The sequence below is a fragment of the Myxocyprinus asiaticus genome, chromosome 41 (assembly GCF_019703515.2).
Source record: "Myxocyprinus asiaticus isolate MX2 ecotype Aquarium Trade chromosome 41, UBuf_Myxa_2, whole genome shotgun sequence".
NCBI classification, from domain to species: Eukaryota; Metazoa; Chordata; class Actinopteri; order Cypriniformes; family Catostomidae; genus Myxocyprinus; species Myxocyprinus asiaticus.
The window spans coordinates 21,164,784-21,182,277 of record NC_059384.1 but is presented as its reverse complement, the minus strand read 5'-3'; the positions used below and the strand labels follow the sequence as shown (position 1 = coordinate 21,182,277).

General features: G+C 36.7%; 2 protein-coding genes across 11 annotated transcripts in view; both read left to right on the top strand.

Annotated features, from left to right (window-relative positions):
- The first annotated feature begins 379 nt into the window (after positions 1-379).
- LOC127432201 (translocating chain-associated membrane protein 1-like 1) lies at positions 380-11,611 on the top strand. Of its 2 annotated transcripts, none has more exons than XR_007895717.1 (11): positions 380-621; positions 1,743-1,806; positions 2,692-2,813; positions 3,001-3,117; positions 3,223-3,281; positions 6,402-6,486; positions 6,759-6,829; positions 7,262-7,366; positions 7,519-7,662; positions 8,596-8,722; positions 10,569-10,714. XR_007895717.1 is itself a non-coding variant. In XM_051683093.1 (11 exons), exons 1-11 carry the CDS (start codon positions 499-501, stop codon positions 10,964-10,966), a joined length of 1,104 nt encoding a protein of 367 aa, XP_051539053.1. In that variant the 5' UTR covers positions 380-498; the 3' UTR covers positions 10,967-11,611. The 2 variants fall into 2 exon arrangements, 1 of the variants encoding a protein (XP_051539053.1); XM_051683093.1 differs by lacking the exon at positions 8,596-8,722 and adding an exon at positions 10,899-11,611.
- A 1,095-nt stretch (positions 11,612-12,706) lies between these two features.
- Positions 12,707-17,494, top strand: part of LOC127432196 (nuclear receptor coactivator 2-like) — a 138,860-nt gene continuing 134,072 nt past the window's right edge. For 2 of the 9 annotated variants that reach the window (XM_051683070.1, XM_051683076.1), the window contains exon 1: positions 12,707-12,855. The gene's annotated coding sequence lies outside the window, so the exon portion shown is untranslated. Of the gene's footprint in view, positions 13,349-16,190; positions 16,658-17,494 lie in introns of those variants that run through there. The other 7 variants (XM_051683078.1, XM_051683077.1, XM_051683069.1 and 4 more) reach the window with 5 other exon arrangements.

Here is a 17,494-nt window from a genome sequence, read left to right as displayed (position 1 = left end):
TTAACATTAAAAGCTTGTTTCCCCCTTTTTAAAATTTTACTCATGGAAGTTATGTATTATTTAAGCTTTTTTTTTTTTTTCAGATAAGGACCACAGCATCCTCTTAAACCATGTGTTTTATAACTAAATAATTAAAGAGGTAGTTATATACCATAAAACAAGATTTTAAGTGAATAATGACTTAAATTTTGGTCTGCTCACCACACAAAGTTTTAAAAACAAGTCATGTGGACGATTTCCATATTCTATTATGTTCTATTCTATTTTGTTCTATTCTACATAAACTTGCAATTTTCTAATATCCCACTCCAGTCCAGCAGATGGCATTACTGCAGCTAGTATCACTGTGTAAAGTATTTTAAACTAAAAAAAGAGGGAGGAAGAAGAAAGACAGAAGTAGGCGTTAAGACCGACGTGCCTGCCAGATAACAATAGTGAAGACGTGTTCCTCACTCACACTGAGTTTGGCCACCAAAAGTTATCTCAGCATCCACCAAGATGGGAATCCGAAAAAAGAACAACAAGAACCCACCGGTGCTCAGCCATGAGTTTGTGATCCAGAACCATGCGGATATTGTGTCTTGTGTCGCTATGGTTTTCCTGCTGGGTCTAATGTTCGAGGTAAGAACCCTTCCTAATATAATTCATTCATCCTCGCAAATTTAAGAACACGTCAGAATAAAAGACGACTAATGCAGAGGATCCCCGTTGTCTGGTTTATACCAACAAGAAACCTTACACATCCTTAATGTTCTGTCATAAACAGATCTCACCCATTTCACTTCCTTTAAGTGCAGAAAAACTGAAAGATTGTTACTTTTTCGTTTAATTTACCTTTAATTAGTTGCAACTAGTGTATAAATATGTTTGCATAATCTGTTTGCATATTACTGATTCATATAAATAAGCGCATGATTTAGCCTCAAGTGCAGATGCTGCTGGTTTATTCCCCGGCTTCATTGAACTAGTTGGGAATTTTGATTCAAACAGACGTGATGCACGAGAGACTGGAGGTCCGTATGAATTGGTTTAAGGAACTTTAAAAACGCGCCAGATCAAAAACAACCGAACGGACTTGTTACATTTACTGCGTTGAGTGCATTAACAGAATTGATTGTAATATAATTGCGGAACATAGTAGCCGCACCGATTCTTTTTACGCGCAAATGAAGTGTTACGTGGCAATCGGAGAATGACTGAGAGCGCTGTCATCGGTGCGTCTTTACGTCACTCATTGATTTTATTTTATATATATATATATATATATATATATATATCTGCAGAATGTTTTAACTGGTAGCAGCTTATTGATTTTATACTCCCAACTCTCGTTAGGAATGCGAGTTTGCTCAGCGGTTTGGTTTGGACGATAGTTTGCTAATGATCAGCGCCAGTACTGGGGCATTATGGGATTTGAAGTTTTCTACTTGAACAAACGTGGAGCTCTTGTATGCTCCTTATTTAATGATATGCTCGTCTTAATTACGATTATAATTAGTATCTTTGTAACTGGAAATGAACCCATGCATATTATTGACTTATTAACAGCAGGGTTCCAAAGGATATTGGAATATTGCCGTTAGGGGAACGTTCTTCAAACCTACAGTGAACGTTCTAACTATCCTGACTGGCTAACCACAAGAGAATGTCCTATGTCTGATCTGGGAACCAAAACTAACGTTCCTAGAACATTGTGTGCTGGGTGTGTAAGGACTTATTGTTTCTTTTTTCTTTCCACGCAGATTACATCAAAAGTAGCGGTTTTGTTCATAACTGTGCAGTACAATGTCACCATTCCAGCAAATGGTAAGCATGTGGGAAATTATCCCTTCCCCTTTCCAAAACTAGTTCCTTTTGATCTATTTGAATAGTTTGTGTAAGAATACATTTCTTACATTTATTTTCAGTAATATTGCCATTTCTTTTATTCTGATTTTTTTTAAATGATGAATTATAATTGTCAAGAATATTATTTACTGTGCTTTTAATTGAGCTCAGTTAAAACTTTTAGAATTTTTAACACACATACAGTTAAAGAATCTTATATAGAATTATGTTTTTTTTTCTTATGTTTTAATGTATTTTATCTTTTTTGCTGTATTTATTGATTTATTTTAAAATTTTTTATTATAACTTGTACTTGCTATGATATAGCCCTTGATGCTGATATGGCAATAAATACCAAAAACAACAACAATTGAGCTCAGTTCTAGTCCATTTAATGATTAGTTTTGCGACCCTAAGATTAAGGCATGTTAGAGTTCCATAGTTAAAACACCTGAAGGTTATCATGATGTTATCTTGTTCAAATCATTTTATTTTTTTTTAATTTTTTTTTTAAACTGCTGCATGCTAATAATATTTATGAACTGATAATTGATGCCACTGACACTTAAATTAGCTACCACCATCCTTAGATTTCATACTTTTATTTAGCAATGTCTAATTCTTGCAAAGCTAATAACTGGGTACTTCATTGTCAATGATATACTCTTTGTCATTCAATATCCCTCTTTGTTTGGCAAACCTAATCAGACCTTTTCAGCCTTTTCTATACTAGTATGAAATCAAGAATACTTAACTGCTTCCATTTTTTCCAAACTGAGTGTGCAGATTTCCATTTGCCAAATGCTTGTGATTTTACATCCAGTGGGACATTGTCATAATCTTTTTGTTTGTGTCTGGTTTTAGGGGGTTCAGAGGAAGCGGCTGTTAATTACTTCCACTATGGTCTAAAAGATGTGGCCACTGTCTTTTTCTACATGCTGGTGGCCATCATCATGCATGCCATTATTCAGGAATATGTGCTGGATGTAAGTATCAACAGACATTAGTACAATTCATTTGGTCACGACCACTTGATCGCATTATGTTGGTTGTAACGAGTCAACTGCATAAAATGTCCGTGTAAATCTTTTAGTTTGTATTCTGTAAGACACTGTAAATATTAATAAACGTTTCCATTTGTTTTCCCATTTACTTGAATGCATGACTGAACAGAAAATCAACAGAAAGATGCACTTCTCCAAAACCAAGCACAGCAAGTTCAATGAGTCCGGTCAGCTGAGTGCCTTCTACCTCTTCTCCTGCTTGTGGGGAGCCAGTATTCTTGTCTCTGTAAGAGCTTTACCACCCTACATCATATAAATAGGAGCTTGTGTGCATGTTAGTGTTTATTGCAATGTCTGAGAGAATAATTTCATTTATGCTGTTTCAATGAAGGAGAACCTCCTGTCCAACCCAGTCAGTCTGTGGGACAGCTATCCGCACATCCTTATGCCGTAAGTACTGTGCTCTGCGTTTCTAAGAAATGCAGATGTCTTTGAAAACATAATGTGTTTGAGGAAAGTTCAGGGTTCAGTACATGTTAAGCTTGTTGCATAATGTTGATTACCACTGTAACAGGGTTAAAATGGGAAAGGAGGAAGCGGGAACCGGACGAAGCATCAAAGTAATATTTTTAATGAAAACTTAAAGGTGCAATATTTAAAATTTTTCATGTAATATTAGCCTTTTTTTGCCAATGTGTGAACGGCTTGTAATGCAACTTAAAAAAATGAGCCTTTCCCGGACTTCCTTGGTTGCCTATTAAAGCCTGTAGACTGATTTTCATGCAAAGGGAGTGGGTCGCTTTTGCTGGGAAAATCCAAAGGATGTGACGTTTATGCACACTCCCGAGAGCCTTGCCTCAGTGCTTCTCTTCCGCTATTCAACAGCAACAACAAACTGCAACACTAGGTAACTTTATCTTAGAGATGGAATCCAGCAAACGTCCGGCTCCCAGCACAACACCGACTCCTACACAAACTCAGAGTAAGGCAAAAAAATAAATAAAATTTATCTACTGAATCCCGTCTGGCTAAGCGGGAATGTGATCGTGGTCGAGCGAAAACTAGAGTGAACATCGGCAGGGCGTTTGATTCCTGGAGGGGATCAAAACGACCCTGAATTGCCATTCTTCTTATTGGACAGGTAAGCTTACATAACTGCAAAGCATGTGAAATATAGTGCCATAAGTATTGATCTGTGTAATTTTAGCTAACTTGATCTTGCCTGCTAACGCTGATGAATTGCAAGCTACCTTGTTTCTTTCAAATAATTTCAACGATCTTCTCTTTATACTAAAAGTCAGGTATGCTGATTAACAGTAACTGACAATGTTAATCTGTAATTATTCAGCAAGGTAAACTACAATAACACATGAAATGAATGCTAGACAATGTTCAAGATAATGCAAAAAGCTCCATTCATTAGTGTAACGTAACTTGGTTATACAGAAAATATATATATTCTATTATTATAAAACAATAGCGCATCAATATATCAAAATGACAGTTGTGATCGAATCACATCAATACTGAATTGTCAACATATTTATAATGTACAGTCTATTTTATAAACAGCTACTGTCATCATCCACCAAATTTAGCTAACAGCTATTGATAAAGCTGGCTAGCTAGCTAACGCGACATAGGCTATCGTATACATGCAGTCAATGTATCATGTAAAGAAAAGTGGTTACTTCAAACTACAGTCTCGCATAGTCAGACCTATATCCACACTTTGTTTTAGCCCTGTTCCAGCACTGGAGAGTCAAATATAATATACAGTCTCAAAGTTTGTAGTGAAACAATCATAACTGTGTAATTTTAATTATGCTACCTCATCTGTCAGCATGATGCCGGTGAATCACGTTCAGTCTCGCTTCCCTATGGAGTCATGCTCGCTCGTGTCCCTATAGAGTGTGTGTGCGCGCGATCACGAGCAACAGGCTGCAGTTCACTTAACGGCCACAGCTGTCATTAATAACAAGGGTTTCTGAATCTTACATACTGCACCTTTAAACAAAAAGACACAAAACACAATCGCACCCACGTCAGCTGCTTGTGGCTCGCTCTCTCTCGAACTGCTGCATCCCGCTGCACTTATCCCTCTCCTCGGCTGATTAGCCCGACTGGGGGCCGGGCGTGCGTAGTCACGGCCCGGGCCCGCCCTCCTCCTTGTCACAACCACCAAAAATAATTTAGACTATGCATTTACAATGACAGTTAATGGGGCAAGTCCATAAATGTTAAAATAAACAGTGTTTTCAAAGTATAGCCACAAGATGTAAACATTTTACGTGTTAACATGATTTTACTGTGATAAAATTAGGGATTTACCAGATTATAGGGTTTACTGTAGTAACGTTGTTACGACAGAAGATGTAATATTGGCTATAACTTTACACAGAAAAGGTTAGTAAGTGATTTTATCACACTAAAATCATGTTAACATGTATAATGTTTATGTCTTGTGGCCATAATTTTGAAAGAGTGTGTAGTGTGGTGTTTATAGACTGCTCCATTCACTTCCATTGTAAATGTCTTACTGTAACTGCGGAAAAAAAAAATTATAAACCAGGGACGAGTCAATAATTTTTTGAATTATTCAACATTATGCCACAAATGCTGTTGCTCAAGCTTGTATTGAACCCAGAACATTCCTTTCCCAGAACAATTTGGGTTAATGGGATATAGTGATAAATAGCAGAAGAGTTATGGTTGTACCAGGGTTATTGCAGTTTTTAATTTTACATTTGCTGTTTTATTTTCAATTTGTTCTTTCAATTTATTTTTGTTTTTGCTAGTTTTTACTCTTGGATTGTTTTAGTTCTTTTTTTTTTCTTTTACTAGTTTCAGTTTAGTTTTATTTATTTTTTAATTTTACTATATTTAGTTTTTAATTGTAACTTTTTTTCGGGCTGCTAGTGTTAATATGTTAACTGATATTATTTAAATGTTTTTAAATGTTTAACCCTGTTAATTACCTTAGGGCCGTTTAGTGCCGTCTTATGGCATATTCGTGTTTAATGAAGGCAGGTTGTAAAGGTTTTAAATATATATATTTTTAAATTACAGTTAATTCATGGTAATTTGTTTTATTTTAGTTAATTTTGGAGTCATGAAAATGTATCTTGGTGTAGTTTAAGTTTTTCCAGTTATGTTTTTATTTTTAATTCAGTTAATATTTTCATTTTAGTTTTCATTAATGATAATGACACTGGTGAGTGTTACAAAGCATGAGAGTATAAAAAGTTGGATGAGAAGACTGGGTAAAATAAAATAAAAAAAGTTTCATATGCCATTTGTCTCTCCATTGTGAGCTCTGTGATGTCACTTCTACAGATCGGTCATTAGTTACATTTTCTTTGGTAAACTGATCTGCCTGGCTGGTTCGCATCAATAAGGTTGTTCAGAATCTATTGCAACGCTGCTGATTAAATTATCCTGCATTAGCCTACCTCTAATTCTCTCTTCTGATTCTCATAGATTTACTGCATGTAACGCACATGCACTTATCACTGACGTTTAATTTCCACAAGTCGTGGAGATGCTAAAGGAGTTTCATATCTGTTTCAGGTTCCAGATGAAGTTCTACTACATCTGTCAGCTTGGCTATTGGCTCCATGCTATCCCAGAGCTCTACTTCCAGAAGGCCAAGAAGGTAAGCAAGCAAACGAGCAAAGTCAAAAGTTTTTCCTATTGGGACTTCTGTTGAGGATTCACTGAAAACAGGACAGTCTTGCATCCTGTTATTGTGACGGGACAGATTTCCCTCTCTGGAGGGTTACATGTTTACCAAACTTTGACCATCATTGTGGCCAATTATGGACACAAACACACAATAATGGTGAAAAGATGGAACCGGTTTGTGGGGATACTTGGTTTATTTGGATATTTTAATAAACACTGCATGTCCTTTTGTTTTTTTTGCAGGAGGATATTCCTCGTCAGCTTGTTTATATAAGCCTTTACCTAGTCCACATCGCAGGAGCCTACATTCTAAAGTATGCAACTGTTTTGCCGTTTTTTTTTATTTTTATTATTAATCAAAATATACATTAGTCATGCTGTTTCCAAGAAAATGAATGTGCATGCACATTTAAAACATTACTTGACTGTGATGGGCATAAATTATTGCATAAGGGGGCCTTTTTGTGTTCAAAATCAGCTAAGTTAAATGGAATGCAGAGGTCTTGAACATGACATGCTGTCTTAGATACACAATGTGCATGTAGCAAGATGCAATACAAGACCAAATATGTCTGTCTAATGTACTGTATGTGCTAATAAACCAACAGTTAATCAAAATAATGCAGATGTAATGCAAGCATGTTTACAGTGTGAATGGCCCTAAGACAAGCATAATGAAAGGAATTGCACTTTAAGACTTTTTAGTACTGGTTTCAATCATGTTCAATTGTTTAATGTGTTTCCAGTCTGAACCGGTTGGGCCTGGTGTTGCTGGTTCTGCATTACTTTGTTGAACTCCTCTTCCATTTATCCCGACTGATTTACTTCAGTAATGAGGACAGGCAAACTGGGTGAGTGCCATTCTTTGGACAGACCAATTGCTGTTAATTAACACCTCAAATGTATTGTAAATATATTAGAATTGTCTTTTAATCTCAGGAAAGGATGCTTCTCCATTATGAAGCATTTTTAGAAGCCTGTGTCTCTCTGTGTATGTTAACAGGTTTACAGTGTGGGCTGTTTTGTTTGTGCTGGGCCGGTTGTTGACCCTTTCCCTGTCTGTTCTTACTGTGGGCTTTGGGCTCGCCGGAGCAGAGAAACAGGGTCTGAACTTTGCAGAGGGATGCTTTAATGTGCTGTTTGTTCGGTAAGCAGTGTGAAAAAAGCAAGTATGGGTGAAGAGTTGAATTAAAGCTAACACTCGTAGTTCATGTTTGCAAAAAGTTGTACTTTAACAGGGTTTTTCTAAAATTGTCTTTGGTGGTTGATGTATAATTGCAATCAAGTTAGTTTCCAAATGGGTTTAGGCTTCCATTTTTCATAAAAAATACAATATAGAAACTGTCGTTTCATTGACATAACCATTATTATGAGTAACCACCCATGGGATTACCAGTGGTTACCATAGTCTTATTACACATACCATAGTTAAACTGTAACAAAGGTTTTTTGATCAGCGCTGCACTGACATAATAGGCATGATCTGATTCTGTGGTGTGTGTCTGCGTTCAATGTAAAAATGTGCAGAACAGAAGATGACATGATCACTGTACAAAAAAAACTTTGCATAACATATTATTACATTTGCTTGATTATCACCTGGGCAGCCAGCCTGAATAATATGTAATCACATTTTAAAAGCTGTTCTACTGAAAGTGGATGGACAGGATTCAGTTAAAGGGGCCATATTGCGGGAACATCCTAATCTAGAATTCTGTTTTATCTGTGTAGTAGTAACCATGGCGATTTCAGTTAGGATCTCATTTAGAACACTGAACTTGTCAGATCTTAAAGGAATAGTTTAATTCTCATCATTTACTCACCCTCATGCCATCCCAGATGTGTATGACTTTATTTCTTCAGCAGAACTCGAACAAAGATTTTTAGAAAAATATTTCAGCTCTTTTTGTCCATACAATGCAAGTGAATGGTGATCAGACTTAGAGATCAGATTTAGAGTAAAAAAAGGACTTACATTTTTATGTTTCTCACTCGCACATATTATATCACTTCTGAAGATATGGATTTAACAACTGGAGCCTTATGGATTACTTCTATGTTTCCTTTATGTGATTTGTAGAGCTACACAGATCTGATCACCATTCACTTGCATTGTAAGGACCAACAGAGCTGAGATATTCTTCTAAAAATCTTTGATTGTGTTCTGCTGAAGAAAGGAAGTCATACACATCTGAGATTGCATGAGGGTGAGTAAATGATGAGATCATTTTTATTTTTGGGTGAAGACTTAAAGGATTTGTTCACCAAAAAAAGTCTCAAACTTGAATGACTTCTGCAGAACCCAAATGAAGATATTTTGAATGATATGATGTCTGTTTGTCCATACAATGCTAAAAGTCTATGGGGTCTAAAACTTTCAAGCTCTAAAAAGGACATATAGGCAGCATTATACTGGAGTAACGTTCAGTAATGTAAGGAGTAAGGTCATTCATATGACTCTAGTGGTTTAAGCCGTGTTTTCTGAAGCGTTACAATCAGTTTTGGGTGAAAAACAGACCACTTGCCCTTAGGGATGGGACAATATGGTTATCTCACGATTCAGTTCGATAAACGATATGAGGTTCGCGATTCGATTTAATCTCGATTTGATATAATAACACTTAAATGACAAAATATTACAGAATATTGTTTATTTTATGAAAAGAAATTTAGCAAAATGCTCAATTTCTCATCAAAATAAAGTTCTTCAATACACTATGAATGCTCAATGTTTAAATAAGAGAGTCTCTATAAGAAAAGATCACAAACAAATAAGATTTCAAAAATAGTGGGGTACATTCAGGCAGACCAGGTCCAGAACAAGCAATAGAACTGAACAAAACCTGTCCTGAAAAAAGTATGTGAAAAACGTATTTTTATATTTCAATAATTTGTTTGTCATCATTATTATAATCAAAATGTAACTTTGTAAAAATACAAAAATTCTACATTATATTAATATTATATCATGAAATTGTGTATACAGTATAATAATGATATGAGCTATCACTTCTTGAAATAATGTGTACAATTTACAAGTAATAACATTGAGTTTACATTTATTTTTTATAAGAAACACTAAAAAGGTACTGTCACTTTAAGAGTTTAATGTGCATTTCACAGTGTTCCGGTTCAGCGAGAATCTCATGGTTTCTTTAGCGCATCCATGTTGCGTGAGATTAAAATTAATATTTATTTTTACTTTTTTATCTGACTAAAGAACCGAAAGGATATTAACACACATTATTCAATGAAAGTGGAGTGCGCCTCATCTTTGGACATGCATTACACGGAGGAAACGATCCATTTTAATCTTAAGCACTTCATCAAAACAAGGCGATTTTCCAGGTATTCCAGTTCTTAAAGTTCTAAAAGCTAAATTCAAGCAATTTAAGGACCTTGTGTGAACCCTGTAAAGGGTGTCGAAAAAAAACACAGTAAAGGTAAAATCAAGGGATCGAGAGATTATGACGTTTGACGGGTTATTTCATTTATGATCACATGGTCAGAAAACAGTGTTTCAAATTTTGAAATATCGAGTTATGCCACGATATGGTTCATAATTTTTTTGGGTTGCATTTACATAAGAATTCGATATATCGTCCCATCCCTACTTGCCCTGCGCATGTACACGCTCTGCCCCTGCATCAATCCGAGGAAGTGTAATCAAACTTAAAGTCATGATCGCACCAAGGAGACTGCAGATGTTTGAACTGTTTCTCAACCAAAACTGATTGTATCGTTTCAGAAGACATGGATTAAAACACTCGAGTATGGATTTATGTCCTTTTTGGAGCTTAAAAGTTTTGGTCCCCATTGACTTTCATTGTGTGGGTATAAACCTCATATCTTTATCAAAATATCTTCGTTTGTGTCCAGAAGACAGAAAGTCATACGTGTTTGAGACGGCATAAGAATGAGTAAATGATAAGAGAATTATCATTCAGATTTGAGATTGGAAGTTTCTGTAATACAGCCCCAGAAAATGGAAAAGCAATGACAACCTTTTGCTTTGTTATTTTTGGAGTTGTAATGGCACTCTTTTTCTCTCAGGGTAACTGTCCTGGCTGCTATCTGTACCACTCAGGCTTTCATGATGTGGAAATTTATCAACTTCCAGCTGCGACGGTGGAGAGAACATGCACAGACTCATGGCTTAAAGAAGAAATCAACTTCTTCCAAGAGCAAATCAAAGAAAGGTTATTGTTTTCCACTTTAGATCTGTTTGTTCTTTTAATGGTAATACTGCACTGATAAAGGTGAACTGCTGACAAATGGTGAAGATTATAGTGTTCTGTTCTAGAATTTACAAATGAAAGAATCTGGACTACAAAATGAACTGCCATCACTTACGTCAATCTACCTCTCATTTGTCTGTCACAGCTAATGGTGTGAATGGATCTGCCAGTGGAGCAGATTCCCCCAGAGCAAGGAAGGAGAAGTCATCATAAACTATCCCCATTTCCAGCTTCTATACTGGCTGAAAACAGCCTGATCATTCCCTTCTTTCCTCTCCAGCCCGCAGTTCGTCTTTAGCCCCTTTTTCCTTTCCCCTCTTGTTCACCTCAAAATAACCTTGCAATATGACAACGTCCTCATTCTGCTCCTTGATTCTGTAAGATGTCGAGTGCTGTATTGCATGAATCCATCCAATTGTCATGTCTAATTGCAAGAAGGGCTTAAGGAAAAGTGGCTTTGGGTTATTTTGGAGGGGGTCTTTTTTTCCCCCCACATTCTTTTCCTGAGGGTCCAAAAGCCGTTGCTGTATTTGCTTGAAGCTGCAATCCACAATCCGTAAATCCAAACCATGATTCAGCTATGTCTACAAAGAAAATATGAAAGCTGTGGGACAAAGTTACTTATTACAAGTGCCTAACCATACATAATTTTGAAAACAGAGTGGAATAATCCAGTATTTTAACTCAAGTTTGAAATCAGGGTTATATTTAAAGTTCTCTTAAAGTGTTTCTCTTTAGAGTCTCGCATGTTTGTTTTTTTTTGTTGTTTTCTTTTTCCTGTGCATTTGGAAAGGTATCCGCTTCATTTGTGTTGTGGTATAAAAGCTTTCACTTTTTTTTTTTTTTTTTTTTTTTTTTATAATAAGAGCATATATTATTCATTTGATGCCTTTTTTTTTTTTTTTTTTAATCAGAACGTTAATTACATTATTTGCACTGCCTAATTGGTCAAGCCAAGCAAATAGTTTAATGTTCCACAATAAATAATTATTTAGCAAAGAAACAAATGTGATAAAGAACAAAAGCATTGTGCTTTGGATGTGTCAATAGATTCTGCCTTTTAATCCTGAACTTTGCACTTCAGTCTAGATAACAACCTGTTACAAATGACAAACCATTAAGTGTAATTCGGGCAAGGCTGTGAAACTAGGGTACGAATGTTAGAAAAGTTCTCAGACAAAACTTCAGCTTAATGTTCCTACCAGAACGTTTTGTTAAAAAAAAAAAAAAAAAAAAATATATAAAAAAGGAACTTCAGTGAAGAAATAAGCAGTGTTATGTCATATTTATTTTACTTAAGTACAATCTATTAGAAAGAAAAGCAGTGAATACATTGTTTATTACTGTTATGTTTACAACAACTTGATCCCCTTTGCAATGCATTGGTTGTGAGTCAAATATGCCCAGCCGTTTCAGCATGTTTTGTCACACAGTAAAAAAATGGACAAGACATTTTTAAAATGATTTTATTTTATTTATATTTATATTTTTTTTATGAATTCGATTTATTGACACGTAATCCTAATCAAAAGGAAAAAAATATAAATAGGTAAAGTGCGTAGCATTTTCTTCAATGTTCTTCTTGCGATACCGATCCTGGCCATGTAGTAGCGCTGTTTACCACGATTTTCATTCAGCTGAAAGGACAGAGATATTCAGCGGTTTCACTAATCTGCGTGTACGTTTGAAGTGTTTTCAGCCAAAGTGTTGCTTTTCAATTTATAAACTTATGCAAAATCAGTGTTTTCTTAAACTCTTTGTAGTGCTTTTCTTTTGGGATTTCTCATTGAGAAAACAACCCCGTGGTGTTTCAACATTGCTGTCAAGCGCGTGCCAATCTGAAAGGAAAAGTAGAGTGAACAGCAGAATATATTGCACAAGTCACTGTTTGCAGATTTCGCTTTGAGAGAAGTTACATTCGGTGTCAACCTTTGATTAGCACCATTTGCAACTGAAAGATAAGTCCGAATTTATCCATTCCGAATCTCATACCTTCGTTTCTGGCTCAAGTTCACGTGGAAGTATTGTATACAGGAAAAAAAAATCTTTCGCCGTGTGGATTTTGATCGGAGACTTGACACCTTTGTGCTTTATTGCTGCTGGTAAGCTCTGGCTTTCTGCCATGTAGTCACTGAGCGTGGAGACGACTAGCCATTTGAGGCTTGTGCTGTGTGGGAGGAAAGAAAGAAAGAAATATTTGAGAATTTAACTCGGTGTAGTTTTGTATAGTCTGCTGGTGACAGGTGAGATAAACACTTGAAAGATCAATGTAGACTACTGTACAATTTCATATTCTAATGTTATTGGGGATTTTCCCCATTATGTTTCACAGTCGAAGTGAGGCATATTCTCATATATACTCTATATTTGACGGTTAGAGACGTGGATTGAAGAGTCATATTTAAGGTATATGATTTTGACTGCAAATATTAAAATAGGCTGTTTAGGAATGACATTCATCACTATTATTTGTGACTACACTGTGACTTAATCAGGTCATTCATTTTCTGAGGAACAACTGAGAAATCACGGTGTCCTGCTGGGAACAATGTGGAGCAATATGTTTGGAAAGCATCGATGTTTGTATGTGGAATGGTATGAGGAAATTTAATTTTAAACTACAGTTACAAAATAACTCCTTTTGAAAATTTTCCAAGACAGGAATGCTATCCGTTAGGCCAAGTCGAATAAACTAAACTAAAAAACGTTAGCTAGCCACAGACAAATTTAGTATGTTATCCCCATTATAGTTATTTAGCAGCTAACTAGCTATCCTGGACATTTGATGATCTAGCAAACTATTTGGAACCACCATGGACTATATGAATTGTGGCCATTCAAAAATTGTTACAGCACATTGTACAATTTCAAACCATTTACACATTTATATTGCCATTAAATAGCCTAGAATATATTGCATTACTAGGCCCATTGATTTTCATCTTTCTGGTAAAGTGATAAAGAGGCAGAAATAAAAATCAACATGACACTGATACATTTTGAATGTTTTTAAAGGGATAGTTCACCACAAAATAAAAATTCTCATCATTTGAGAGAATCATGCCATCCCAGATGTGGATGATATTCATCTGCTGAACACAAATATTTTTAGAGGAATATCTTAGCTCTTTAGGCCCTAACAATGCAATTGAATGCTGCCTTTATTTGATTTTTGGAGCTTCAATGTTCTGGTCACCATTCACTTGCATTGTATGGACCTAAAGAGCTGAGATATTCTTCTAAAAATCTTCATCTGTATTCAGCAGAAGACAGTCATACACATCTGGGATGGCATGAGGTTGAGTAAATAATGAGAGAATTTTTATTTTTGGGTGAACTCACTTTAAGTCTCGAGAATGCCTCATTTTGAGTCTGGAAGTCTTTACTATTAGAAACACCTACTTGTGCTTTGATTTTGACTTGATTCTCAATACAAAACAATGATTTGGACTCATGCCTAAAGGCTTGATAAGTTACTAATCATGGATATAATAATTAGACTTAAATATACTGAGTGCAAATAATTGACTTATTTTCTTGTAGTTCTTGATCTAATGGGTTCAGACTTGGCTAGTTTGGTAGCTCATCAGTCATTAGTGTTTCTTCTGGTGAAAAAAGTTTCAATGTATTTGTTTATATAAATATATATACACACACACACACACACACAGGTGGCTAAAAGTTTGGAATAATGTACAGATTTTGCTCTTATAGAAAGTAATTGGTACTTTTATTCACCAAAGTGGCATTCAGCTGATCATAATGTATTGTCAGGACATTAATAACGTGAAAAATTACTATTACAATTTAAAAAAAAAAAAAAAAAAACTTCAAAGAGTACTCATCAAAAAAATTCTCCATGTGCAGCAATGACAGCTTTGCAGATCCTTGGCATTCTAGCTGTCAGTTTGTCCAGATATTCAGGTGACATTTCACCCCACGCTTCCTGTAGCACTTGCCATAGATGTGGCTGTCTTGTCGTGCACTTCTCACACACCTTACAGTCTAGCTGATCCCACAAAAGCTCAATGGGGTTAAGATCCATAACGCTCTTTTCCAATTATCTGTTGTCCAATGTCTGTTTCTTTGCCCATTCTAACATTTTCTTTTTGTTTTTCTCTTTCAAAAGTGTCTTTTTCTTTGCAATTCTTCCCATAAGGCCTGCACCCCTGAGTCTTCTCTTTACTCTTGTACATGAAACTGGTGTTGAGCGGGTAGAATTCAATTAAGCTGTCAGCTGGGGACATGTGAGGCATCTATTTCTCAAACTAGAGATTCTGATGTACTTATCCTCTTGTTTAGTTGTACATCTGGCCTTCTACATCTCTTTCTGTCCTTGTTAGAGCCAGTTGTCCTTTGTCTTTGAAGACTGTAGTGTACACCTTTGTATGAAATCTTCAGTTTTTTGCAATTTCAAGCATTGGATAGCCTTCATTCCTCAAAACAATGATTTACTGACAAGTTTCTAGAGAAAGCTGTTTCTTTTTTGCCATTTTTGACCTAATATTGACCTTAAGACATGCCAGTCTATTACATACTCTGGCAACTCAAAAACAAACACAGACAATGTTAAGCTTCATTTAACAAACCAAATAGCTTTCAGCTGTGTTTGATATAATGGTAAGTGATTTTCTAGTACCAAATTAGCAATTTAGCATGATTACTCAAGGATAAGGTGTTGGAGTGATGGCTGCTGGAAATGGGGCCTGTCTAGATTTGATCAGAAACTTTGGCACCATTCAGGGTAAATGCTAGAGACTGTTGTGTGTGAAAATCCCAGGAGATCAGCGGCTACAGAAATACTCAAACCAGCCCATCTGGCACCAACAGTCATGCGACGGTCCAAATCGCTGAGATCACATTTTTTCCTCATTCTGATGGTTGATGTGAACATTAACTGAAGCTCCTGACCCATATTTGCATGATTTTATGCACTGCAGCCACACAGTTGGCTGATTAGATAATTGCATGGATGATTGTTGGTGCCAGACAGGCTGATTTGAGTATTTCTGTAACTGCTGATCTCCTGGGATTTTCACACACAACAATCTCTAGAATTTACTCAGAATGGTGCCAAAAACAAAAAACCTCCAGTGAGTGGCAATTCTGTGGATGGAAACGCCTTGTTGATGAGAGAGGTCAACAGAGAATGGCCAGACTAGAATTTGTCAGTTCAAACCACAGTAACTCAGAAAACCGCTCTGTACGGTGCTGTTTTGGCGGCACAAGGGGGACCTACACAATATTAGGCACGTGGTTTTAATGTTGTGGCTGATAGGTGTTTATATATATATATATATATATATACATTTATAAAATGATTGTTGCAAATCACATAGCATATGGGATGTGAAGGGTGTAATGTGATTTTTAATTAAGCTGTTATGACACTGATAATAGAGTCCAGATGCTTCGGGTTAGAATAACAACAACACTAGCTTGTAATCTGACCACTCTGGCACACTTTCCCCCACACCACCACTTTAGAGGTTAAAGCTTTTGTAATCTGGTGTGTAAAATGCCTTTACGACATTGCTTTGACTTCCTTTACTAATATCATGAAACATCTAAATGCAGTTTAGAAAATACAAAAACCCACGCTTATTGTCATGTATTGAAGGAAAAAATGCAGTCCAACTGGTGAGCAGTGTCCTTATGTTTGCTGTATCATCATTCTGCCCGGTTGCTCACTGCAAGGTTGCTATGCAGGCTAGAGTAAACGAGTAGATACTGGTGCCCGTAGTATGTGGGGGAGGTTTTGCTGGCGAGATAAACAAGCAGCCAGCCATCGTTAGGCATAAGGCAGCAGGAACATGGCGGCGGCTGTTAACTATAATGCTGTTTCACCAACCCGAAGGTCAGATCTGCACGTAACGTACTGGATTTAAGGGGACTGAAAACACCGTAAGTCCGACATCGTTACTAATGTTCTACGTTTGCCGGTGAATGGCGGGTTGGGGTGGCTTTGTAACGCTATTTTTACAGACTCGGTGCAGGATCCAATCACAGTTCCGTGGCGGCTGTATCCTGCGTTAGCTTGCTAAACCAGCTACACTCGTTATTTCAGCCCGGCCACTTTAGAGAGTTACAGAGTTGTGTTTTGCCGCTTGTTGTCGTGTAAACAATTGACTACGAGGGACCTCGAATCAGATGCATGATTGTTAGTGTCTAATTATTTAAATCGACTCGCTGATTTATTCGATTCCCCCGCGTTGCTTGCATTTGAGCGATTAAGTTTAACCAGCTCCCCCCTCTTATTTGCCTGGCTAGCTTTAGCCTGCCAGCCACCATTTGACTACGCGAGTCCATCTGTGGAACACTGTCAGTAGTTCGGGGGGCTATTTAACTTGGAACTGTGATATTTAACTCGCCACAATGCAATGGAATGGAATTGTATTGTTGTGTTACATTGCAGCGAGCCGGTAAAAGCAACAATGTATAATTCACGGGCGCGTTCTATTAAAAGTAAACGCGTTTCGTTTCTGCAAACGCTGAGATTGAGTCAGCTCTTGTATAAACTACTTTTAAGGCACAGAGAGCGAGGTTACCGAATACGGTTCGGTTTTCGGAAGCTCGCCTCTTCGAAGACAGGAAAAGTTGGGGCGCCAGGTGGCTGGGAATGCTGCTCATTAGCATTTGCCTCAACTCCGCTCTTTTCCACGAGCGTTTTGAACGAGAGGCTGGTTCTAGCCCTCGAAGAGATTTGACCGAACGTGACGATGTTTTACGGTATATGACGTC